At 37.1% G+C, this 27,672-nt stretch overlaps 1 protein-coding gene across 2 annotated transcripts in view; it reads right to left on the bottom strand.

The window, feature by feature from the left end:
- The window catches only part of LOC126857571 (zinc finger protein rotund-like), a 142,855-nt gene that overhangs the window by 53,802 nt on the left and 61,381 nt on the right, over window positions 1-27,672 (bottom strand). For both annotated transcript variants that reach the window (XM_050607160.1, XM_050607159.1), the window contains exons 3-4: window positions 12,531-12,599; window positions 12,399-12,450 (exon numbers count right to left, since the gene is read on the bottom strand). In XM_050607160.1, the coding sequence (XP_050463117.1) occupies window positions 12,399-12,450; window positions 12,531-12,599 (121 nt within the window). The remainder of the gene's footprint in view (window positions 1-12,398; window positions 12,451-12,530; window positions 12,600-27,672) is intronic.

The raw sequence follows: 27,672 nt of genomic DNA, 5'->3' as shown, positions 1-27,672 counted from the left end.
TGTTTCCTGCCAATAATAGAAAAGTTATCGCTCGACCTTGAGCAGCGAGTAAAGGTGCCTCCAAAGTGGAACCTCTCGCTCGGATACCATCATCTAAGCGTGATTTTACGAAATTCCCAGCCAGGATATATTTGTATTATAATATATTTAAATTCCGATTTGCACATGTTGCGATACAAAATGAAATACGATTTCCATCACATTTTTATTAAATAAATCACTGCGAAATTTTAAAAAGGAAAAAAAAGAGAGAGAGAGAGAAGAAAAAATCTAATAATTCGCACCGCGTCATTAATGACTTCATAATTTATTAATAGCTCCTTTACTGCTCTTCGCGCGCTTTGCACGCATCTTTGCTCGTTAAGTTCAGTTCAGAAGCGAGGACCCTTCTCTTACAAGGACGGGAGCATCCTGTGACTTTTACGACAATGCATGAACATATTCGGTGGAGTACGCGTAGGCGGTTAGAAGACGCGCTTCTATAAAGCAAGCCCACGCGCGTCAATTTTGCTTAAAGAACCAATATTGAACGCGCATGCAAAGAATACTCACAAGAATTCGCGCGTTTTCGATATTATGTATAAATTATTCTGTCTGCAAGTAATCCAAGTGGATAAATCGACAAGCAGACATCGTTGCTATTGAATCCATCTATTCAAGCACTACGGACAAAAATATGTCTTATCAAATTCATATTATATATATTTATATTATAATTTATTTTAAATTATCCAGTAGGATGACATTAATTAATTTATTACATTTAATTTGACATTAATTACTAGTAATAATATAGATAACATTATTAAATAAATATTGATTTTATATATTTTATAATTAAAATTATTCTAAAATTTTTTTTAAATGTAATTAATATTTTATTACTCTAGATCGAAGTGATTAAATGAATCCTGCGGAATCGGAATGATCATCGAGTGATATTGTTGCGACATAATTACCCGTGTAACAAGGATAATATCGAGCGCAGCATCAAAGTTCAAGGCACAAACGTATACTTAACGCGATGCAATTTGAATAATTTTATTGATAAAAAAAAAAAACAGAATGTCGGTTATAAAATATTTAAAATTTTATTGAATTTCCAACGCGTTTTATTAATTATTTATGTATATTCTGATGATAAATTGAGCAGCCTTCTTTTCCGATTAATTCTTTCAGCGCGCGGTGTTACGTAATCGATAAGCTACATAGTCTAGCCCATAATCAGATATGCGCGACAGGTGAAAACAGGTGCCATTTCCGAGTCTATGCAAGTTTCGTTCGCCATTATTATGGATTTATCTACTTATTCACATTGTATCGTTTCACTCGTTCCACCTAGTAATTTGCCTTTTTCTACCTGCTTGCCTCACGTGTGTTGAGTATTGCATTCGTTACGTATTAAAAAAACTCTCTCCTTATGAGACGATTGCGTGTGTTATAATGTTTGCCCAGCTTACAATTAGTTCTGAATCTTTTGGCGGACGGCGTTATTGAAATTTACGAATGTTAATAATATGCGCGCAATTTTAATTTTAAAACGATACCAGTTTCGTCACATATGCTGCCCGCGCGTGGATTATTTATTAACTTTACACCTGGATTCACCATGCGTCTCTTGCATTAATTGAATTCTTTAAAGGAGACACACGAGAATATAAACTCGCAGCTGATTTGCTGCTCAGATAATTACGGAGGACTGCGCGATTCGTTTTTCCTAGTATAATTTTTTTTTTCTTTTTTTTTGCGTATTACGTTTTCCTCGCAACGTTATCCGCGGCACTTTTTTCGCCTAATCGATTAATCTCGGAAGGCGCGAGATTGCATACATACGTACATACATATGTATACGCACGTAAATACGTAACGTTCCGCTCGCGGCATAACTAATTGATCTTTCCAGCGCGCGCTTGAACCCGATAATTATCATTTACATACGTGATCTCGTGCGCGAGAGTCGCGGTAATCTTTGGCCCGTAACACCGGACGAAGAGCCCACCGCCTCTCCTTCGAGATCACCACTTGTCAGTGAGCGCGGCACACATTTGCCGCATCGGGGAAAAATGCGATAAACTCGCGTAGGCCTCAGGTGCAACGTTATAAAATGCGCTATCTGTTTGCAGAAGCCAGAACAAGCGTATGAAAATAAGGATAAAAGTGAAAATGTAAATGGAACTGGACGAAGGCTAGTGTATTTAGCAGCGGCTTCGCGCTCTCGTTCATGGAAATTTACCTCTCTTCGTAATCCATATAATCTGCGCGATTCTTCATAATGTTTCGCGCAGATGGATCTTGATCTCCGTCTTTAAACGTTTCGCAATTCTTTTAAGTCACGTAATTAACTATATATTTGTATTATCTTTTTATATAGATATATCTTTATATATAGATATTATATCAAATTACTCATTTTGAGGCTAATACAGATCCAAGTCAATTAAAAAAAAAAAAAAACTAAAATTTTATACATATATGTGCGTAAAATAAAATGTCAGAGAAATTATATAACTTGAATAAATAAGTTATTACAACAGTTTTATAAACAGCAATTGAATTATTTAATTTCTTGCCTAACTATCAAAGAGAACGAGAAAGCATTTTTCGTGAGACATAGAAAAATGGAATATTAATTCAATTTTCGGCACACGTGTAAGGGATCCATCTTATTCTCATTGCCGGTGTTTAAAATCGCGGCATTAGCGCATTTGTCACGATTTTAAGCGTAGAAATGTCAAAATATTTTTCCCCATTCGGCATCGGGCGATAATAATATATTTTCGTGGGACGTCCGCGTTGAATTTCATATGAACGTATTTTCACGCACGTGGTCCAGCCACTGGCTGGCAAAAACACACGCGCGCGCGCGACGCTTAAAAACCATCTCCCATTTCCATCTACTACGTGCCACGGACACGCGTGCGCAACACGCACGCCTTCGTGACGAGAGCGTTAATGACGTATGACACCGCACACCTCCCGGCGTTATTCGCGGTACGTAATTTTAATGAAATTATCGTCTCTTTCGGCATCTACGCGAATAAAAACTGTTTTCCTCGCGTCGCGTTCGACCATTTTTAGATTAACTCGATTAACGCATTATGACAATCTATATGTTTCATCATTTTTTTCCTTCCACAGGATTATTTAAAGCTTTTGCCATTCGATGTATCGTATAAGTTTTATTACATTCGATATATATATATATATATATATATATATATGTATGTATGTGTGTGTGTGTGTGTGTGTGTGTGTGTGTGTGTGTGTGTGTAATAAAACTTATACGATACATGGAATGAAAAAAATTTACTGTACGTCAATTTACGTAAGATTATAAGCATATTTGACCTTATAAGCATATTAGATATATTCATTGTCAGCATAAGATGAGTAATACGAGCATAAAATTGTGTAAAGTGTTTTCTATCTTTAGTATTGTCAAGTTTGTATGCTGCGGTAATTAAAAATAACGATCAATATTTTTAGAAATTAATATTTTTTAAAAATTAAAAAACGATTCTTTATTTAATATATACATAAAATTGTCTTAATTAAAGTTTATAGATGCAAAAAGTGTTAATTACCTAATCTCAAATCCTACAAACAATAGTTGCAATTAATTGTGAGAAAAGAAAAGATAATATATAGAAAAAAGTCAGATAATTAATAAAATGTGGTTTGTTGAATATTACGAAGAGTCAAAATTATAAAAATCGACCGTCCGGTCCTCTTTCTACTCGGCTTGCGGGAAACGCGGTTAATAATAATCGTGGGAGCGCGGCAATTATATCCATTGTAACACATTTAATTGTTTATCAGCCGCATCATACTTGGTATGACGCAGAAATTCAACAAGCCTCGACAAATCGGCGTGCCGACAATTCAGTAAAGAAAAAAAAAAATGGAATAAAAATCTTTGATGTGATAATATACAGCACGGGCTGTGTCGTCAAAAGTGAATTTGTTGGTTAAATTTTTAATCTAAATTCTTTGAGACAAACTTTACGACACTAATAAGCACATACGAGAAAAAAAATAAGAAATATATTAATACGTAAGATGTACTTATATATATAGTTGCATATGTTGAGTTGACATTAGTTTATATTTAAGAATTTTTTAAATAAAATTTTATAGAATAATTAATTTTTTATCAGAATTTTAACCCACTTTTCTATTATATCATATAATGTATCATTAAATAATAATATATTGAGTAATATGTGTTCACCATTTTCTTTATTCTAAAAATGTGAAACCCAAGATTATGTCCAGGGATTTTTTTTTTTTTTCAATGATTGTGTAAAAAAAAAAATGCAAATTTTAAACGGTTTAAATCCGTGTTATTATCGTACGACTTATTCGGGTCTCGCTATAACAATCGTAAGTGCATCCACGTCGTGTCGTGGCCTGCACTTGTCTCGGCTAGTCCTTCATGTATATTCATCAATTGCTCGCGCGATCGTCGCGGATCGATCCTGACGTCATGCCTAGAGTCGATAGGATCAAGGATTCTGCCTCCGCTTTCTGCATCAATATCGCATCGCGGAATATGCATCTACTCGTTCTTTTAATTCTCTTTCGCGTCTCATCTCGCGTAGTTTTAGACTATCGTGAGTTAGCACGTATGTCAAATTTCAAGGTCGCGATATTTGTATTGGCTAAATAAAAAAAAAAAAAAGGCACGTTCGTATACACCGGATCGAGTTGCTTGTATGAGTCGTATGTACCGAACACATACACATGCTTTTATATGTGTGTATTGATATTTACATATATTCGTATATACAATGTATTTGAAACTATTTGTGGTATTACGCGGCTTCATATAGGTGGACGCTAATGTTGAGGTCGGTAGTAAATTATGCAAATAACTCTGCTGGAAATGTCAGTGGTTGCGAATGACGGTCGATCCATCGACTTGCAACCGAGGATCGTTCGGCCGCTCGTCCAACGAGCGAATACGTAGAGAGACGCACAGAGAAAGGGAAAAGCGAGATGGAAGGACGGCAAAAGGAAACGACGAATGAAATTATAAGACGGAGGAATGTAAGATGCGCGTTTGAATGTGACTAATATAAAGTGGAGTAACGAACGGATGCAAGTGGAAAATACGCGCGCGCTATAATCACGAAAGATTCATGTATGTATATGATAAAAACGAACATTCGCATCTTCTTAAGTATATTATCTACTCGTATTATATATGCTCATTTATTTTCTAAATCATCAGTCTCCCGAGTAAATGTGTGTATATAATATCTTATATTGACGTATAAGCGACGATGCAAATTTATAGGAAATGATTTTATGACATGATAAACAACCGTATATCTCGATAATTTAAGACTCGATAATCTAAGACTATCAATAATTTATTCAACTCAGATGAATAGTATCGAGAAAAAAAATTGATAATTTTCAACAAATCTTTAGAGAGAGTTTTATAATACAAGAACAATTTACACTTCTCTTGTAATGGAACAAATGATGGAAGAGATCTTTTCGTATTCAAATACATAGAAATATCCATCAGTCTACAACTTGGTTAACTGTATTCGAGATTATTGAATCTCTTGTTTGCGTGGTGCGGTTTCTTTCTGCTTCTTTGTAAACCTCAATCCCGAGATATCATCGATAGCACGTAGAGCGGAACGATAATAATACGTTTGATAACACAAATGTATTTGATTCAATATGTACATACACGCTTTAATCCTTTCGTGTGTGTCAAACAGGAAATATATGTCCCACTTATGACTTTTCTTCGAAAGTTTATCGGGACGTCTCATTTTATTTCTGTCCCAAATCGCAAAAAAGGAATTAAACTTTTAAATTGATGAAAAAAAGATTAGCGTTAGAACTACACTGATGGCATGTAAAATTATATTTATTTTTAATAATAAATTAAAAGTTATCAATTAATTGTTATCTTCTCTCTCTTCCTTTCTTTTTGCATCATTCAAAGCTCATCTACTATGTACTATTTAATCTACTGTATTTTAATTTAATTTACTGATTTATGATCGAAAAAAATCATTTCAAAATCAACAAATAATTAATATAAATAATTGTCGGCGCAGGCGAATAAAAATGTTGTGTAAAGTATAATAAATCTGATATTGTATTATAAATATATGTGCACTTTGGCAAGTATAAAATTATTGCGTAGTAATAACATCAACGTTCTCCCGCACGGTGAAAAAAAAAAAAAAGAAAAAAAAATCAACGTACATTTTGGTCGATGAGTCGCCGCGCGTAGACGGAGCTATTATTTTGACTTAAAAGATTCGTAGACGGAGCGACGGCCAAAATAGAAGTCGGATGCAATTCTGGAGAGCAGCGAGGTCACCGCCGATGCTTCATAAGTCCGCCCGCCAGCGGATTAAACTGCCATTGTGATACGTATATGTCAAACCGGTCTTGAGAACGATTCTTAAAGTCTTCGAGAGCAGATAGATCGCGAAACTTGTACTCGTATGTATATGCGTTATTTTTCGAATTATTTCATCACACGTATACGCGATAAACCGGTTGAAAGAAAAAACAAAGGCAACAGAACTGCAACTTCTCATCAGACGCAATTCTTAAAACCAGTCCTATTATATGCGTCGTCTAGCAGACACGATAATTCTAAAGTTCGATTTGTAATTGTTTGTTTCGTGAGTTTCCTTTGCAGAGGTAAATGAGGTACATGTTATCGTGATTTAAGGCGATCGATCACTATTGCAGCTCGTAACAAATGATGAATGGCAAGCAAAAAAACTTAACATCACTTAAATCCAATCACTAGAACAATGATATGTATAGCTCTCGTAATTTCACTTCTTTACACTTGTGATGAAGATTCTTTCTCCAGTGTACTCTGTTACTCGACTTTAATTCACTCGATGAATTTCAATCGAGTTCTAAAGTTCACAAGCTTTGAGAAAATATGAAGTATCAGTAACTCTAGTAAAGAAGAAAATGTTTGTACACAGTCGATTTTTATTTTACATTCTATAAACAAATTGAGGGACACTTTTACGTAACGTATCGCACATCGGATCGAGTCCGTCGCTTCTCTTTCTCCACGTTATATAGACACGGTGATTTCATTGACATCGAACATACCGTTGTAAACGGACGGATAATAAAAAATAAATCAGCAAACGAGGAATTATTGACGAGCGTGACAATATCGATTACTCGGTGCGAAAGGACGTTTTCGGCGGCGAAGGTTAAAAGCGCGATACGAATTACGCGTGACGTTGACAATAACGGGGTGGCTGATGAGTGGCCGGATTAATTTTCGGTTGCGATGTAAAATCCATTTGCTAATCGCGTGCCATTCGCGATATACGGCGAGCCGTCCGTCGTTATTTCGATAGACCGTCCGTTCCTCGAACGCTCAAACCGTCGAGAGAATTCGTGCGTTTATTTTAATTTACAGTGACCTTTCCTTCGCTATCGTTAAGTTTATTTATCGCCGCGGGTGTATATATCCTCTATGTATATATTCTCTACGTGACGTACATTGTTGACATTAAAGGAGCGTCATTAGTTTGTCCGTTTATACGTATTAAATATGTGTGTGTGTGTGTGTGTGTGTGTGTGAATCAATTTGGTATTACAATCGCGTTACATAATATCTGATAACATGACAATCTATGCGAATCACGTAGTAAGATCGATTTAGCGAGAGTGTTTCCATGAAAGCGCAAATCAACTCGTTCCTGATCGATGGTACGTTACAACGTCGCGTATATAAAATCGCGGTACGACGCCGTAAAATGTGCGAACATGAAGGGAGACTTTACTCATGGTAAAATCTCCGGGAAACCGCACACGCGGGGAAGAAAAACGAGAGTGAAAAAAACCATAAAAACACCTGAAGCACTTGATCGTGGAAAGTAGACGATCGCTAGACGGCGACTACCGATATTCTTCATCAAAGTCGTGATTGACCCTGCTTTTCGAAAAACACATAGAGTGTCTCGAGCATGAGAGAAAGTAGATACATTACTTTGCATATTTAATGTTGATTTTCTAATGAAAAATGTCATGTCACGAAACTTGGAATTTTTCATTCATTTGAAACGAAAGGCTTTTCGAAATAATGTTTCGAGATAAATAACGTCATTTATCTAATTTAAATTTCACGAAGAATAATCTTTTTTGCTTTTTATCAATTCTACAATAAATTGCATAATTAAATCAATTGACATTTTTAAAAATGTTTACAAATTATAGAATTTAAAATATATATTGAATAAGAAGTCTATAAAATCATCGACGTCGTCTAAAGATCCAATGTAGAACATCGGACAAAGGGCCTTGCAAAGCGAAAGTTGTTCGAGTCACCGGAAGGACCCATTCTGATTGGCAGTAAATTTTTTGCTCTTTACAAAACCGTAAAATATGGCAACTAGACGAGATCGTTTCTCCTAAGAATTGGTTCCGTTACGTATAGATTTACCCTTCTTCTCTCGCCCTCCCGCGCCATCCGTTCCCTTCTTTCTTCCGCTCCCTTTACACGAGCACGGAAGACTGCAACTTTTAATTGACCTCGGATTCTTCGACACGTTGTAATCCGTCGAGAGCACGTTGTAACCGAGTTCCAGCCGCGTTCCAGCACGTCCCGCATTTGCACAACGTGCTTTGATTCCGTACCGGGAATAAATGGGACTAATTGAATCTCCCCGCTTATTCGTAAAATATCACAATTTTTCGAGTTTCTTCAATATCTAACTATGTACATTACTATGCATCATGGAACGTTTCGAAATTATTCTTTCTCTTTGGATGATAGCCTATTCTTTACGACAATTATTATAATTTAATCTAAAAGCGTATAATTATATTTCGACTCTCTCTATTATTATTAATCCTTCTCTTCATTAAATTTCCTTCAATATTGTTTTAATAAGAATCATTTTTTATCCTTTATCATTTCTCGATATTAATAAAATAAAATCATAAATTTTCATATGATACTAATACATTATTATTATTATTGAGGAATAGTGTTGCTTTAAGGAAACTTGAGGAATGAGATGTCACACGCTCATTTACATACATACATTTGACAGAGCACGCGGTCCGATTTCTGTTTACGCGGAATCGTCGGATCGACCTGTTTACGAGCCGATTCTATCCCTTCGAACATAAACGTACCTTTCCTCGCATATTTGCTCGTTCGAAAAGAAATAAGAGTTGTGTGAGGAAAGCAGATAGAGCATTCGTTATTAAAAAAAGAATAGCTCTCGTTCGCACCACGCGTACAGAAATATTTCATTTATATATTACAAGGTAACACGAGACCAGGGCGCGTAGAGGAAGTCGTCGATAAGATTGTTACAAAAATGACACTTTGTTGATATTATAATAAACTCCATTAAATCGTTAAAGGACGAAAGTTCGAATCGCTTTTTATGATCTCGTTAAGATTAGCGATTAATCCGGTGTCTCATTCTCCCAACGGGGTCCTCGGATGGAACATATTTTTCAATAATTACAGAATAATCAAGAAATCATAGCTGAGTGAAAGTATTGCATTAAAGTATTCTCTTCGATCGTTACGTCGGGCCGAGTCGTTTAAAAACGGCAGTGAAGAAAGTACCGTCTCACAATTTAATCATCTATGTCAGATATTCGATGATCATTAGAGTCATTCACTTAAAGTGTTAACATTTTGAAAAGACGTCTAGATATGCGACGGCACGATCTTACCGTCTCTTCTAACTCTTCAATAACAATTAATTCAAGTTTAACACGCGCGTTTGTATTTAACTAAAAATCTTGAAAGCCGCGTTTCTAATAAGTTTATAATTTCTCAATTCTTTTTAGATAAAAGAAGTTTAAATTTAATTAAATAAACATTATAAATGAACTATAATAATAACTTTTTAAATAAAAATTTAAAAGATCATCAGTCAATTTCCAACAAAGGTTTTCGCGCTATTTTTATCATGAAAAAATATTAAATATGAAACTTTCAGCGACCAAAAAATCGCGAATTTTTAAATAAGATTACAATGTAAGGAAAAAAAAAAATGCACTATATTTTTATGCCACTTTTAATTTGACTCAAAATATACATTCGCTAATCCAATGAATCACATATGCACGTTACGTCACGTTTCCCATTATTTACGTTATTTCGAAGTCGCGACAAATCTCCTGGAGGCTGCCGACGAGGAATTTCCAAACGAGCGACTCGCATTATTTGACGAGCGAAAACGATAATGAGACGAGCGCGTAAAGGGGGGGGGGGCCTTGAGGCTCCGTCGTCCCACACATTTTTCTCCCGACTGTTCGCGAGGCCCGAAATTTCGGCGTCATGCAATCTGTGCATTAACGAATAGGATGTTTGCGCAATTGCCGGGCTGGCGGCTAATTTTAGGGCCCCGATGGCCACAAAGCGCGAAAAATACTCCGTCAATGAAAGAAAAATTTAGATTTGAGACACGCAATGTAATAATAATCACGCATGCGGGCAACGTTGAATCGATCTAAATTCGAATCCGCAAGAAGCGTTAGAATAAAGTAGATGTAAAAAAAACAACAAAATAAAATAAAAACTCCTAGTTTATTTCGATTGCTAATTCGTTTTAAAATATCGTAATAAAATGCACATAATAAAGAGCGTTAAGTAAAAAAGTATTTCGTATAAATGAAATAATAAATTAAAATCTTCACGCTATCTGATTAGCGTGAACGGATTTATTATAATCTGTCAAATAGTATTGAAAAAAATAATGTTGAAATAATATTTGTCGTGGAAGCAAATGCATCAAATTAAGGGACGATATCAAGGGAGGTGTTGCAGGTAGTCGTGCAACTTTTTTTTACCTGATGGGTTTGCGTTTCTCTATGGCATGAATCACTAACGAGTGTCTGTCGATCCTGACGAGAATGGAAGGATGGCGAACTTATCTCGTAAACGGCTAACCTAGGCCAGGTCGGCTCGCGTGCCATTGGCAGTGAAAAACAGAGATTGAAGCGTGCCTCTCCTTTTACGAATAAAATTATCGATTGCTTAATCCTTTCCAACAAAAAGAAGGAGAAAGCAGGAAACAAACTCGGCTCATATGGTTCAGATCGTTATCAAATTCGCTTGATAACACTTCTTGTCATGTAAAAAAAGTTTGATATAAATTTTTATAGTTAAAATGTCGTGTGCTATCTCGATTTATATATATATATATATTGTATCTTATTATATACTTTAAAATTAATTGTATTATAGAAGCATTTCTTTTACAAAGATATAAGAATCACATTATAATATTTTTATCATTTTCGCGTTTTAAATCAATGTTTAAAGAAATCCCAATCTTTTTTATAATTTTTATGAGGTCTACTTCAAAATTATAGATGCGCTTACTGCAGAGTATGATAAACAGAATTTTCAAATGCACCTCTATACATATTATAAAAGAAGGTGTCAGTTATCTGTCTGTCTATTTTCATACACAAGCTGCATCTTATATTTAAATAATGTTTTGAAATTCAAGTTTCACGGAAGAAGAGAAAGAAGAGTGGAGAAGCTGAATTAGAGGACGTCAGTAAAGAAAAATAAGGCTCTAAACGTAAAAAGAGAATGCTCACGAATGCATATTCTACTACTCGGCCTGATGATAAATTCACGTTCGTACGTGTTTTCTTTTTGCTCGGTGCAGTGTCCCCACTCTTTATCGCCGACTTTTTCTTTCGCTCCTAATCGGTGATCTTACGTCACGCATGCAGTCACAACCGGTTCCCAGACCGGCGGTTAGATCTTAGGAAGTGTTTGCATCCGACGCGAAGTCGCGACGACTTCGCCAACAGATACCTCGGCGAGGTCTCGGTCTTGAGACCTCGCATAACTAAACTGCTCACGATGATCCCAATTTTTCTAGTAAACAAGTCCTTGATCCCCGTCTTCATTCACGATGATGATAAATCGCCGTCTTTCAGACGTTATTCATTTTACTTAAACGCGTATTCTTTGGCAAATTAGTCAATTTTTTCTTTAACACTTTTCTTGGATCAAATATGATTTTTTTTTAAAATAATTTTTTCGAATGTTTAATCGCAATATTATATATTAAAAATTTATTAATATAAAATTTGTAAAATTAATTAAAAAATATAACGTTTCGTATTGTACATATGTACAAATATTTAGTTGTAAAATTATTGATAACAAGAAATGAGGACATTAACATTAAATCGCATTTATGTGAAATATCTTTTGTTTATAAATATTAATATTATATTATTTTATTCTCTTTTCTGTGGCAGTGATTTATATATGTAGTCAAGTCTTGATATTACGATTTAAGATAAAGCAAAGGCATTAAATCACAGACTACGTAAAAACATGTGGAAATGAGAGGATGTGTTAAGAGATCAGACAAATTCTTAAAACTCACCTTTCTGCAGCTGACCGTGGTCCGCGTTCATTTTCGCCTGCAACAGAAAGTGCTGCGCTTCACCAAGTAGAATTAGCACGACGGTTATATATAAAATAGATTACTAAAATATTTCGGAGCGGATTGTCTCACCTCGTAACCTTGTTTCGCGCCTCGGCTGCCACCCCAATAGTCGCTTTCCTTGTCGTGCGGGGCGCATTGCTGCAACATAAAAGAGAGTGTCACTATTAGTTTTCGAGGTACGTCTTCAATAACTTCAATATAGCAAAATTTTTCAGTCGTTTTTAATGTTGATGTTAAAATTTATAGAATGGCAAAAGAGACCTTCGTTTAGTGATAGAAAGAGAAATTAATAACTATAACATTTTTTAAATATTTTTTTATTTATTGCTTTCGGAATAAGCATCATTAAAGATACAAATATATTAAAATATATATATATATATTGTCTTTTCTCGATTTAAAAAATTTTTTAATTTATTCAAAAATTTTTTTTTTTTGTCGTGTGATATACATCTAATACCAGCATTAATTATCAAGAAGCACAAATTCTTCAGAATGGTATACATACATGTATACATATATATGTGTTTTTATTTTGTTCGCTACAAATAACACTTCGCTAATTAACATTCGGGAGCTCCTTTGGATTAATCGGGCACCTTGCGATGGTTCAATGGCACGCATAGAGCGGCCACAGAAGAGCCATCAAAGGATGACCCCATTTCCCTTCCCACGACCCTCTAAACCACATCCATCCCCCGGCATGACCTTCCGCACCTCGACAGAGCTCGCGCCAGGTCGCGTACGTTTCCCCAGAATTCGGAACGGACCGAGCCTCTCGTAAACCGAAAGTTCAAACTACTTTCTTCCGAGTTTCTATGCGAGTTTTCCATGCGAGTTTCTAAAATGTAAAATATTGTACGTATCTTCATCGGAATTATAATAGAAATAACATCAGTCTGTGCAAAATACATCAATTTTTGTTTATGTAAAAGTATTCTGTGATATATATATATATTGAAAAATCATTTTAAAAGTGTGTATCGCAAAAAATACAGAGCCCATGTATTTGCCCAGGAAATTGATAAATGAACAAAAAAAATATTATTCTGTAGATATCCTATCATTTGTTGACGTATACGACGAATAGAGAATCTGATAGCAAGTCTTTCCAAATCAGCACGTCTCTCACGCGATGTAATTTGTATATTTCTACCGTATATTTATCGTTATTATGTATATTTAAATAGATTTGTCTATTTAATAATAAAATATTTAGTATGAAAAATATCTCTCTCAAAATACGACATATTAACAAAAAAACGCGTAACATTAAAAAAGCTCAGGACGTTTTTACGATAGCGCCTCATAATGTAATCATAGTGAAAGAACTGGACAATATGAACCGAATCTTGCCCGAGAAAGGGCTAAAGATCGTGCTCATCTTAAAGAAGGGCTAGTAATAGCCCTTCGCGCTACAGGTGGCTCGTCAAACGATCCGATTCTGTCGGAATCTCGTAAATGGCGTATAAGACGAAGATACGAGCGTCTCTCGAATAAGGGTGGATGATGAACTGTCGATGATTGCCGAGCAAAATTTTCGCATCCCCGAGGATCGTGACGGATAGTATATACAGACGACGCTACAAACACACGGAGCTTCCCCGTCCTACGGCGGAAGTTCGTGGGACGATCAGTGTCTATTTTAAAGACAGGAAACCAGAGAACTCGAAGTAGGTGGAAGACGTATTCGAGAGAAATCGACTTTGTTAGCGGCTAAGTGGGAGAAATGGTAGAGGTTGAGGTACGGGGGAGAAAATCTCATCCCTTAATCCAACCGTATGTTACCACATGTCATATAATGACAGAGTTGCGTGGCTCTATATTTAAAATCAGAATCTCCATCAAATCTAGATAATGAATAATATGGAACGATATTCTCGATATTTAATGAGTCTGTCTCATAACTGTATAATTTATTTGTTCAACAAATCACGAAACCTTGAAATTTGATAAAAAAAAATTGCTGGAGTCGCTTTTTTTCAAAAATTATTAATCAATAATATATAATGCATTATAATAGATATATAGATAACGAGAAAAAAATATAATTATTTATCGATCTCTCTTGTCTCATATTTTTGTTCCACGTATATTATTTTTAAGTAACTTATAAGCGAGAAGAAGATAAATACAAAAAGGATGTATATTATAATTATGTTGAGAATTATATAATGACAAAAAAATACAGTAGATATATTATACACTACGCGCACACTCTTCAATTGTAAAATAAATACCAAGACGTATTTCTCCCTAAGAAAATAAAGTAAAAATATATATAAAATATAATTTTTCCTTAAAAATAATCCCGTAACATATCTCGCGCGCAAAAATGTGATCGTACACATGACATTGAATGAAATATCAAAAGCATTGGACGTACACGTGATCAATCCAAATTGAATCTAGCGACTCTACGTGTGTGGGTGCGTATAGCGCTGTTAAAATTCAGCTGGATAATTTCCATATCGGTATCAACGATATGTATACCAGAGCAGCGAGCTGCTCGTCGAGCCCTTACGTCCAGGTTTGCGCCCTACGTGCTCGACAGAGAAGAACGTGCCGGAGGCAGCTCCGGATTGGTAATCCAACCTACCACGGCTCGCTCGAAGGGAAGATATAGAGAAAGAAGAAAAAAAAAGAAAATACATTTTAGCTCGCATCCAGGCACTGCAGCCAGTTTCACCACCGCACCCACCCCCCCATCCCACCCACGCCCGTCCACCCGCCGCTCTTCTCATGCCCTCCTTCTTCTCCCGTATCCCGAGCTCCCTTTACGCCCTTCTTTATCTCTCCGTCTCTCCCTCTCGCGCTTGCCGTTGAGCATACGCGAGTGTGTGTGTGTGTGTGTATGTAAGTACGTGGTCGAGCCGATGGTCGAGAAGAGCGTCCCGATAGTAAAAGGACGCCGACGCGCGGCGTCGGTAGGTGGTCGGGTAGTCGCGAAAAAAAAAAAATCAAACAGATAGGAGAGCTGGGTAAGGAGGGTGGAAGGGGTGAAAGGCAGGGAGAAATGAAAGGGTGGTGGGAAGAGTGAGAGGTGTGAGCGAACGAGAAGAGAAAAAGGGCGGAGGATAGACGAGGCGAGAAAGAAAGAGATCATGGAAGGTATGTGAGACATGGAGGGAGAATGGAGACGGAAGGAAGCTCGAGGAAGAACTGAAGGATAGTGGACGGGTGTAAAGGAGAGGAAAAATCGAGGGACGGTGAAAGAGAAGCGGGAGAAAAATCGAGAGCGCACGAAAGACGAAGAGATAACAAGAGGGACGCGGCGTGCGAGATAAAGACGGACGAGGACAGAGGAGTCGAGTCGGGAAGAACGGGCAAAGCGACGCAGGGAAGAAAGAAAAAGGATGAGGTTAAGAGATGATAAGAAAAGGACAGATGAATAAAGAGAGGAACGGCAAGCGTGGGAAGGCGAGGAGAGGATGGGAAAGCCGGTACCGAAACGGAAAGGGAAAGAAAGAGAAAGAGAGAGGCCCACACCGTGCACATGCGTGACCGTCCGTCCGCGTACGAGGCGGCGGGTATTGATCAGCCAAAGAGCGCCACGACGCCGGGCGTCCTTTTGCGAGCCTTGCTTTTTTCGGCGCGCCGCGGGGCGGCGCGGCGCGGCGCGGAGCGAAGCGGACGGACCGAGGGCGAGGGGACCGTTCGTAGGAGGAGGATGAGTAGAGAAGTCGATGGTTGAGGTGGCGGCAGAGAAGGAGGGTGAGATGGAGAAGGTGGGATGCAAGGAGTGCCACGACCTAGCCCAACGAACTAGCCTGGCATGACGTCACTCTTTTTCTTTATCCGCTCGCGCGCGCGACAACGCGTCGCGACGACCGATAAGAGTAGACTCCGTAAAGGATCCCGGCGAACAAAATCATTTTTATATCTCATAAATGTCTTATTCTTTAAAGGAGTTACGCATTGTATGCCAATTGTGGTGCTCGACGCGCGAAGCATCAGGGATGCATCATTCGATGGCGTGGTTTGTTTACTAAAAAGCACGTGGTCATGAGGCGCGTTGTACCGCGACGACAGGGACGATGTTGAACATAATCTTTCGCTATTCGCACGGACTACGTACATTTATCCATTCGTAATAAGAGAAGCGATTGGAATGTTGCAGCCTGTATTTTGCAACGATTCAATTAGTATAAGTCGAGATTTATCACAGATTCCGTGACGGTAACAGCAATCGGTAGCCACAATTCTCGCCTATTATGCAGATAAGATAGCCTCGTTTATCTCACAATGCGTTGAATGCAAATTATAGTACCTTGTTATGTTTGTTAGAAACTACAATATAGTCAGCTTCTTGCTCTATAGTTGTACAGTGGCACAGAACGAATGGAAATGCTTATCTCATCGAATACTTATCTAATATTATCTTGCGCTCCGAATGAGATATAACAGTTACTTAAATTATGTATATTTCATTTATCGGCAAAATAAATATTTAAGAGATTAAAGAAAGTCTAAGCTTTTTCAAATATAATAATGTCACCAATTACTTAAATTTTTATTAGCGTTTTGTTTCTTTTTACATTCGTCTTATTGTCATTAATACAATAATATAATTAAGATTCATGTATATAATTGAATTAAAAATTAATACAATATCTTCATAAGATATCTCGCGGCAAATGACTGAGAGAGAATAAAAGTTGCCTATTCAGGAATGCACGACCTATAAAAAGTTGGACTCCAAGTTTCTCGTAAGCAACTATATACACGTACGACCGAGTACATTTATCGGCGTATCATTTCTACAAATTATGATTACGCAAGTTTTACTATCGCGGTTGAAATTGCCCCGATGTTTAACGAGTTTAACGAGTCGCAATAAATGGAGATACTCTCAATATAGATATATTGATAATAATATTATAGAAAAATTATACAAATAATATTATAAAAAATAATACAAAAAGATTTAGAGAGCAAATTGCCGATGTAAGTGCATATATTTAAATTACAAATGTCGAATGTTCTTAAGACAAAAATAAATAATAAACAATTTTCAATATTAAACATTTCTGTTCTCGACTGGACCCTCCTCAATAAAAACAAATTATGTGTGTATTTTTAATAATATTATAGATAGTGGGAAAAAAGAGAGAGAGAGAGAGAGAGAGAGAGAGAAAGGAAGAGAAATTTCCTTTCATCTTAAGGTTGTCGGCGCTTCGAACATTCTGCGATCTAGGGACCTGTCGCTTGACAGAGTTCGACGACACGATCGACTTGGGAGGGCTTATGACCCAGTGAGTCCCAACGGACGCCGGACACGGAGAATCCTGCGAGATGCATCATGCTTCGGAGGTGAAGGAACGAGAGCCCGTCGTTCCGCGGTAACCCGACCAGAAGCTCGGATTTCCACTCTGATAGAGCGGGACTGGAGATCGTCTCGTCGATGAACGGTCGACGGTTATTCGGTCCGATAGGACGCTGACAGCTGGTAAAACTCGGCCGTTCAAGGGTTACGCGGCACACGTGGCACACGTGGCCCTGAGGAGGGAGAGAAAGAGAAAGAGAAAGAAGCATTGAACGGCTATCCCTCGTGCGTCAATAATAGCGATCTTCAAAATTATGAAATACGAATAAACGGAAAAGAGCGATAAATCTTACGAGTTTCAAAGAAAGCGAATATTTAATCCCGTGCCCGCGGATGGATATATATATATATATATATATATATATATATATATATATATAATAAATGGATTAAAAATCGATAAAAACTTAAAAAAAAGAAAACCAAAATATTTGAGTAATATTTATCAATAATAAAAATAATAGAAATTATGCGTGAGAAATATGAATGTATCAATAAAATTTATATACTTATATTAAAAGAAGCATTTAAAAAATATTTTCAAACAAAATATGTTTTTAATTTTTAATAGATCCTTAATAGGATTTTTGTGTCAATATATAGAAAGTCTTTTAAAAAGTCTCAATAATAAATGTGAATTCATTTAGATAGATATTTAAATAGACTAAATTGAGACGAGTTATTCAATATTAGAAATAGAGATATTGATTTGAAATTAAGGAATAGATTTTAGGTATTAATATTAGATATTAGAATAAACGGGATTTTATGAGAATGGATAGATGACAGACTTGTTCCGATAAAGACAATTTTTATAATAAAATATATAAAAATTTAACTTTGTATTTAATTATTTAATTACTTAGCCGTTTAATTATTTAATTATCTAATTGTTAAAAATAAGAAAAATTCTAAATACTTTTGGGATATCTCATATAATTATAAAATTATAATTTACTTCTAATCAATCGTCAAAATATTATACATTTTTCATTTTTTTTTTTTTTTTTTTTCAAAATAAAAAGTGTGAGAAAATTTCATTATTAAGAAATTTCAGCTGAATATATTCTTCATCGTATACGTAAAGTATCTTCCCCCGACTTATCTTCGGTTAAAGACCCTCCGACGCCACTATTCATTTAGGAATATGCAAGACACACGTGTCTTCCCACAGAGTGTCAGTAGAGCCATATCGCTTTCGTGGCTTTTTTGTCTTTTAGGCCCAAGAGAAGCGCGAGGGTGGCCAACGAGGCACATGTGGTCCATGACTCTCGCTTCCCTCCTGCCCTTCCCTCGTACCTCACCGCCGGCCTTCCCCGGGCATGCGAGCGTTGAGAGAGTAAAAGAGGGGAAGGGACACCGAGAGTGATAAAATTCAACAGTTGGCTCCAGATTGGTGGCTTTACTCACTCTTCTCACTCTTCACGCGTCGGCTTTCTACTCGATCGCCCAGCAAGTTGCCAGGATACTTTAGTTTTGATAACCAATCGTGTCTGGAATTTTTCCGTGACTGCTATCGCCCTTTGACCTCTTTTCTAATCTCGTGAAAATCAAGCCTATCGAAAAATTATTGATAATTTCTAAAATACTAAAATTCCTGGAATATGCATATTACGACAAAATAAAATGCATAGGATAGAAAATATTTTTTTTCGTTTACTATATATATTTTTTTTTTAATTTTGACGCGGAAAAGATAAATATGTATCATATCAAAAACTAAAAAAATTGATATCGTTTAGGTAATTATTTCTACATATGACGACATTTCTTTTGATATAAGAGAATTAATGATTGATATTATTCAATAAATTATATTACTCAAAAACTTTATCAATTTGAAAAAAAAAGCTATATTTTTATCTCACTCGTCTCGATAGCATTAGAATATTAACTCGCTTGAGTAATGCTTAAATAGATCGAACGGATATGACATTCTTGACACTTTCGAAGTTAATAAAATTTTAAAACGAGCTTCGAAATCCTTCGAGACGAACGAAGCTAGCCGCAATATTATCGTTGCTTGATAAGATTGGTGACCCAAATGATGCGCGGGGACGTGGAGACGAGTGGAAAACATAGGCGGGGAGAAGAGATCTGACCCAGACGAGTTTTTCCGCCGGTTTCCCGGGAGTTTCCTATTTTTCCCGGTCGTAACGTCGGGCGGCGGGTCGGGTCTGCAGACAATTCGCAGTAAAATTTTTACAACCACCCCCGTCGATTCCGCCGCGACAGGGGTTGCTGATAGAGGGGCGAGGGGAGGGGAGGGGAGGGGAAGGGGGAGGCAGAAATAGACGAGGGATGGTGGGAAAAGTAGCCGAGCTCCAGACGCGCGGAATGGCCGCGGCCTGGTCGCGGAAACCCATAAACCTATACGCCTGTCTGTCTATCTACGACCTCCAATCTCCTCCATCTCCATCTCCACTTTCTACCCCTTTCAACTTGCGCCCTCGAATGCTTGCCGCAGCGGCAAATACATGTGTCTCTCTTTCTCTCTCTCTCTCTCGTCGCTTCGACATTTATCCGTCACTTACCGTTACTTTTATCTTCGTCTTATTACGCCGTCTTACGTATTTTTCCAGATTTTATTGCTTAAAACGTCATGCGTTGAAAGAAAGATGAAAGCTAATAGCTAAATATAAACTCAGTATATTAATAGCAAAATTGCCTCGCAATTTGTACATGTAAACATGTAATAAATTTAAAAAATATCTAAAGTTATAAACTTCACATAATTGTAAACATTTTTTTTTTTTTTTTGTCAAACAGCTTATAGAGATATTCGTATTAAAAATTTCGAATCTTAACAAAATCGCGTTCACAGAGAAAGAAACAATTTTTTTTTCTCCGTGCCGACAACCTCACAAATGATTTTAAACTCGCGGCGGTCCTTAACCCTACGAGTTTATTTTTTCCTATACATAGTTCTCATTAGAGTGTACGCATCTCTTTCCGACCTGGTGCGATTTGAGGGCAACACGTGGTGACCGGCTTAGCCAGAACGTTCCATGCGCATGTGGAGAGAGCATAGTCGTTGGAATTTACGCGCTCGCTCCTCGTTTTAAATATACATATGCTTATACAAACGATAGAGTTACACTTCAAATGCAAAGCGCGACGCTATCGTAATATTAATTAACGTCATTGATAAGTCTTTTCTTCATTCAAAATGATAAATGTTAATTTTAATCAATGCTATCGAATAGATATATATTTATTTCTCACATCATATTCTGAAGAAGCGTGTGTGTGTGTGTGTGTGTGTGTGCCATTTATATTGGATTAAAAATTTTACACATATGTGGATAATGTAATTGTTAAGGAAGAGCAAACTTTTTCTGTTTCTAAGTCACAAAATGACACATTGTTTCTACCACGAAGCTATATTGATCGTAATAAAAAAATTAATGTGAAGTCTACACATCCGCGCTAAATAAACGGTAAAAAAGAAATTTGCATAAGCGAAATAATGATGAATGCAAAAATTTTTTTCCTATCAAAGGCATGTATAATCAATTCGTTAAAAAATACGTCATGGAAAACAAGATTAATGATATTTTATGTATCTATGCATTCACTAATAAATATCAATCTAAAACTTAAGATTATTTCGCCGAGACATCATCATAAATGACAAATGTAACTACTCGATCGATTCTTGCTTTTAACTGGGAATCATTTGGACGTCACTTCTCGCGAATGTGGCACCGAAAAAATTTCTCACGTTCGCCGCAAAAAGCTTCTACGGTAGCGACGTAGAAAGCTCGTTTGGCGAAGAAGGGCCGGGAGGAGAATTATTTGAAAGAACCTCGCGGCGGTTCTCCTTTTTTCGGGCGCTAACCGCCCAGTCCCGCATTCGAAGGGCGAGGAGGAGAGGAGGCGGTGGAAGCTCCTCCGGATACGCGGGGTGAAGGAGCGCGTTGCACTTTTGCGCGCGGTAAAAACGCAGAGGGCGAAACTCGCCGAGGGATATTTCCACACTCGGAAGAATCGTTTCGGCGCGATGGATCGATGCGTTTTCCGCAAGCGACTCGTACGGCGGAAAATTGCCCTTATTCCAGCATTACTGGAGAATTTATGCTCGTCTGCAATTCGCGATAATGGCCAATCGCGATTTTAACGGCATTTTTATTTCACGTTATATTATTCGATCGCGCGTATCGCGCACGTTATTATTTAGAGATAAATATTTATTATTCGCAGACCTTCGATACGAATAAATTATTATTAATTGGGAAGACAAGTTTATGAAAAAATAATTGCGGAGATTCTTTATGATCTCTAAATGATCGTCAAGAAAAGCTCCTCTCGACTGGACTAACGACGCAATTTCCGTTTGTGGACAATCAGAAAAAAAATTTGCAATTAACGCTAAAAGGTCCCGGAATACTTGAACACTCTCGGAAATTCTGCGAACCGTGGTCAGCACTCGGCGGTTTTCAAAAGAACCACGTGACTCCCTTTAGGTCCAACTTTTCGTTTGACCGAGTTTTCCGCCTTGCATAAATTCAAGAGCGGAAGAAACGGATGTCGACATTGCGTTGTACTCTTTAAGCGTTATTTCAAAAAAATGCTGCACCTGCATTTGTTCATCTAATAGTTAAAAAAAAAAAAATGCCTCGAGAAAACGCATAATGAAATGATTCCTATATGTTCAATACGTGGAATAATTTGCAATAAAATGTGAGCAATCTAATGCGATATAGTATGATAGATTACACTTATGCGTTATCCATGTAGTATGATGCATCTAATTGAATTTTATTACGAGAAAATATATCGTTATCTGGACGAGACAAGAATATTTGTTGGCGTGTGCATGTTTGTTACCGATAGAATTCATCGATAAAAATATGTCTCGCGGAATTTGTTGCGGTAACCAAAATACCCGGTTTCGACGCGGTGACGATAAAAAATGCATTCGTGAGAGAATTCCGGAATAGAATGAAATTCCACTTCTCGGCGAAATATAGTCAATCGCTTTTCGACCGATCGTTCTCGACTACGGTTACGGGGGTCTGATAGCATCTTGAATGAAAATACGTTGAGAAACGAGTCGCGTAGGTGAAGACGCGTCGAAATGAAATTCCTGAAGGGTCGATCTCTCTCTCTCTCTCGCTCTTTCTTTTTCCTCTTTACGGCCACCCCTATTCATGGTAACCCTTTGCCCCAGTTTCGTCATGTATTCAAGCGGATTAAAGTCGCGAAAGGGGAGAAAAAAGGGTAATGCATGAAGCACTTTGTATTGCGAAAAAAACACAAAATATTTTGTTTCTTTCTTTTTCAAGAAATTCTACAAATATTAATTTTGATATAATTGCACAATAATATAGCCAACAATATTTTATTAGGAATCATTCTATTTTTAATTATTTAATAATATATTACAATTAATTCATTGAATTAATTTTTAAACAATATTATTTTATAATATTATTTTATATATAATTTATATAATTTGATATTATATCTCGTCAATTTATTAGCGATAGAATATAAAATAGTATCTCAAAATAAATTTTGTCAAAAAATATGCATATTCTGAACTGAAAGATCTCGATAAAAATTCTCTTCAATAAAGATACATTGCCATCTAAAGCGAATCTGAAGGGATGAAACAAGTCAATCGGCATTACGACTCTCTATTGGTGCAGTAGGGTAAAGCAACCCTTCTCCAACGATTCTCAGAGTCAATGGTACGAAAATCCCTGTCGCTTCATTGAGAAATGTTTTCAATGGAACGCTAGCTATTCGCTATGTAAGTCATTGGATTAAATTGATATAAAAATTTCATCAGAAAAAAAAATAAAATTTAATAAAATACATAAGTTTAGCAATTTGCAAATGCAAATTTTTATTTTAGCTTTAGCCAATCAAAGAATAATTAAATTTTATTATTGTAACTTGCGATTCTTGCATCCCGAATAAGAGCTCGTAGCGGTCGCATATAATCATTTGTTTTATCAATAATTATTTCTTATGTAATTAAAAGCCATGCTTGCAATTCTACGTGTTACAAATGTATAATTTTTATTAAAATTTTAATTTTTCAAAGAATCAATCGGCGAGGCGCGGCAAACGGCTATTCTAGACACGAGAAATTGAAAGAAAAGGGTCGAGCACCCCTATAAGATTAGAAGTCTCTTTTACGAGAACCGCCGAGTATAACCCTTTGGCCTACTTCTCAAGGTCCATGGTACATGAGTTAAGGGAATGCCGGCTGGTGTCTCTCGAGCTTCACGGAGCGAGAGCGACAGGAAGCGCGACGAGAGCGGGGAGAGAGGCTGAAAGACGGCGAAGAAGGTAAAGGAGGCGAAAGCGCGGGGTGAGAGTCGGTCGGGGGTGAGTAGGTCAAACTTTACGGTCCTAGCGTCTAGACGTCGTTGCGCCCCGTGCGCGGCAGTAAAACCGTTTTAAGGGGCTGTTTTACCAGCGCACTCAGCGCACGACCTGCTCGATGGGGGAGGAAAAGCGGAGACGCTAAACCTTCCCCTCCCCCTCCCCCCCCCCATCTCTCACTCTCCGCACCATCGCCCGTTTGCCTCGTCCCAATCCCCTCTCGTCGCTCCGCGAGTTGCCTTTATCCGTCTACGCGCCCCTTCCCCCGTCTTTCCCTTTCCCCCCTTGCCGCCCGCCCGCTCGTCGGATGCATTCCCTGCATCCAGACGGGGGAGGATGTGCAGCCACCGGAGGGTAACAGAGAGGAAGTAAAATTGCGACGAGCACGAGGGATAGTCTATGGAAATCTCACTCTCGCGTAGGAGCAGACGAGATGGAAGATGTTGATTCTCGAAATTTCTTGACGTAATGTCACACGAGATCGCATCGTACGATAATGTCTACGAGAAACGTTGTTTCCTTAATAATGAAACTTGTTATCGAGCAGACGCTTTTTGAGAGCAAGTGATGTGTCATAACGTCATCGACATAGCACTTGGAATATTTCAAAGAGAAATCTGCATCGTCTTTCAACAATTTCATATATTAAAAAATTTTGTAATCTCTCCGCCGCTCTTTGTATATTGAAACTTTGTATAAATTTCGAAATTATTTATGTGACGAAACTTGTGTACATTTAAGGAATAAGGCTTATCGCAAATATCATTAAAAAAAAAAAAAGAAAAAATTCAAAGTATCTAATTCTCCTCGTTAAGTGACAAACGCTCGGACGGGCTCCTTGTCAAAAATGTACGATATATCTGCTTGGCGGATCTAAGATGCGCGAGGTCGTCTCGAGAGGATCCTTCTTGTCCAGGAGGAAGCACTTGGCACTAGACGACGTCTTATTCACGAGATGTATATGAAGTAAGCGCGCGCGTAACAAAAACGACGTCGCGCAGAGAAGGAGGAACAACGTCGGAGCACAGACGGCTGTTTGTTTCGTAAAATTCTCACGCGATGACGGAGAGAGCGGCTGCGGGTCACCCTCGAGCCAGGTCCCTCCGAGAGGGACAGTGACCGTTAGTGGAACGGCCGACGAGTCAACGAGATCGGGATCTTCTAATGGTCGCGATGACGTCTTCGCGATACTCTACTCTATTCCCGACGACTACGACACAAGTGGCTACTCGATCCGACCACTCGAGGGTCTCCTCGAAACGCTAAATATTTCTCGAACCGAGATTCCGACTCGGTGCGTTTGACGCGGCGCCGCATTTAACGGGGGAGATAACACGAGTACGTTTGTCACAGGCCAGTTTTTGGATAAGTAACATGTTTGTAAATGTAATACGACGTCGTAATTTTTCCCTAACATACAAAAGTGTGCATTTCGTAAGAGACGAGCGGAAATATTTATTACAGAGAACTGAGGAAAAAAAAAGAACGTTGTTGCTCTACGCTTTTGCTTCAAGAGATTTTCGATTTTAATGTTCAATCTCCTGAATTGTTTCGTACATCAAGAATGATATAATGCGAATATCTCTTTTCTGGGGATAGAATTTATTTAACAATGCCCATGATCTTTCGTATCGCTATACAAATTTCATACGCCATATTCCGCGCAACAAACGAGCCTCGTTATTATTTACAATTTTTTATTTATTCCCTCTTCACGTATATACATGCCGTGTTACGTGAGAATTAATTGTAAGCCGAAGGATATACGCTCATCAAAGCATACGCACATTATTTCGCGCCGCCGATCTAACGAGAAATTATTTTTAGCATAGCGAAATTTAATAAGGGAACCTGCTTCGTTTGATTTATTGAAATGTAAAGATACTATGCAAGAGAAATCAAAATCCTACAATAAGTCATTCTGAAACTTGCAATAGACTTCATAGAGCTGTGAAAATAATTATTTCAAATGTTTTTAGAAACTACATTAAAATATCATGTGTGTACATAAATGTATAACGTTTTCTTTATATAATAAATTAAATTAATGTAAATAAATAAATTAAATTATTAAATTATATATTGAAATATATAAATGCAACCGCTGTTTCTAATAAGAATCAAATCGTGCATAATGACACAATGATCAGAGCAAATTCAAAACTTAGAGCTGCGAAATATATATATATGCATCGATTGGTCCGCATTTTTTATTCCGTGCGATGATTAAAGGCGGCTGCCGATTTTATTCGCCGAGCGTCGTGTAGACAGGTGTGAGCTTTTGCAGAGTGCACGAGAAGAATACGCGTGGCACCTGCTACCGAAATGCGTAAAATGATACGCGCAAATTTACGCGGTGCTATTTGCGAAGAGCTCCCGGACTTATATATTTCAAGCACCACGCCCGGCGCTGACAATCGAACGATCATCCGAATGCGAATACGCCGCTGATTTATGCTGAAGCAACATAGTAATCCGGAAAACGCTTAGATAAATCTTTGATTGATGCAAAATCTCATTAATTTTATACGATAACGCGATCATTAAATATGGTCTTTCTCGAAGCTTGAACTGATCGGAACGCTAATTTGTGTTATTAAGAACGCGGGTGCAGTTTTAATCGCTATTTAACACACTCCTATATATCTTTAGAATTATTTTAAATATCGTTTATATAAACAAAAAATTATCAATAATTTTTCTACTTTAAATCTATTTTTATAGATTATATAATAATTTGTATCTATATTTTATAGGAAATTATTATATATTATATATTATTATTTATTATTTTATATAATATATATATATATATAATAATTAATGTAAAATATATATTAATTTATATTAATATATTAATATAAATTAATTACTTATATATTTTTTTATAGATATGTTATATTTATATGTATCGCATAGATTGTTTTATAGATTATTTTAATATAAAAGACTTGCTGAGTAAGATTTGCATTTTATTCACTTCTTCTTATAATATATTTACAACGCGTATATTTTATCGTCGACAGTGCACTCGTTTGAGCATTGCATTCTGCCAAATATATATCATTACGATATCGTCAACTCGATCACATCAAATAATTCATCGATCTTGATCAACATGGGCATGAAAAAGATGCCTTCGCGAATCGTCACCCGATCATTTCATGGATGAGAATAAGCCTCGCCTCGTTGATCGCGTTGATTGATCGATGATCATTGATTCTGTATTAGAAACATTCAAGATGTATCACGATAGGATTACCTCTAGGGGAGGTCAGGTAGCCGGAATGGTTTTTTTTATCAGTATCATCGAGCCAAAAGTTTAGAACTTTCTATCCGTGTCATCGAGACAACTTTTCGTATTACAAATTGAATCACGTATAGGAGTTTGAGTTACACGAGAGTAAGGCCGTATTGGTAATTTCTGCGCAAGATATTTCAATAATCGATCGTATTAATTAACGTCATCATATATTAACGCTAGCTCTCATCGAAATGGTTTAACCGGTCGCAAGTTTTCTTTAGAAAGGCGAGATACATTTTTCT

The sequence above is a fragment of the Cataglyphis hispanica genome, chromosome 22 (genome assembly GCF_021464435.1).
Source record: "Cataglyphis hispanica isolate Lineage 1 chromosome 22, ULB_Chis1_1.0, whole genome shotgun sequence".
NCBI lineage: Eukaryota > Metazoa > Arthropoda > Insecta > Hymenoptera > Formicidae > Cataglyphis > Cataglyphis hispanica.
This window is presented reverse-complemented; position numbering and strand designations above follow the sequence as displayed.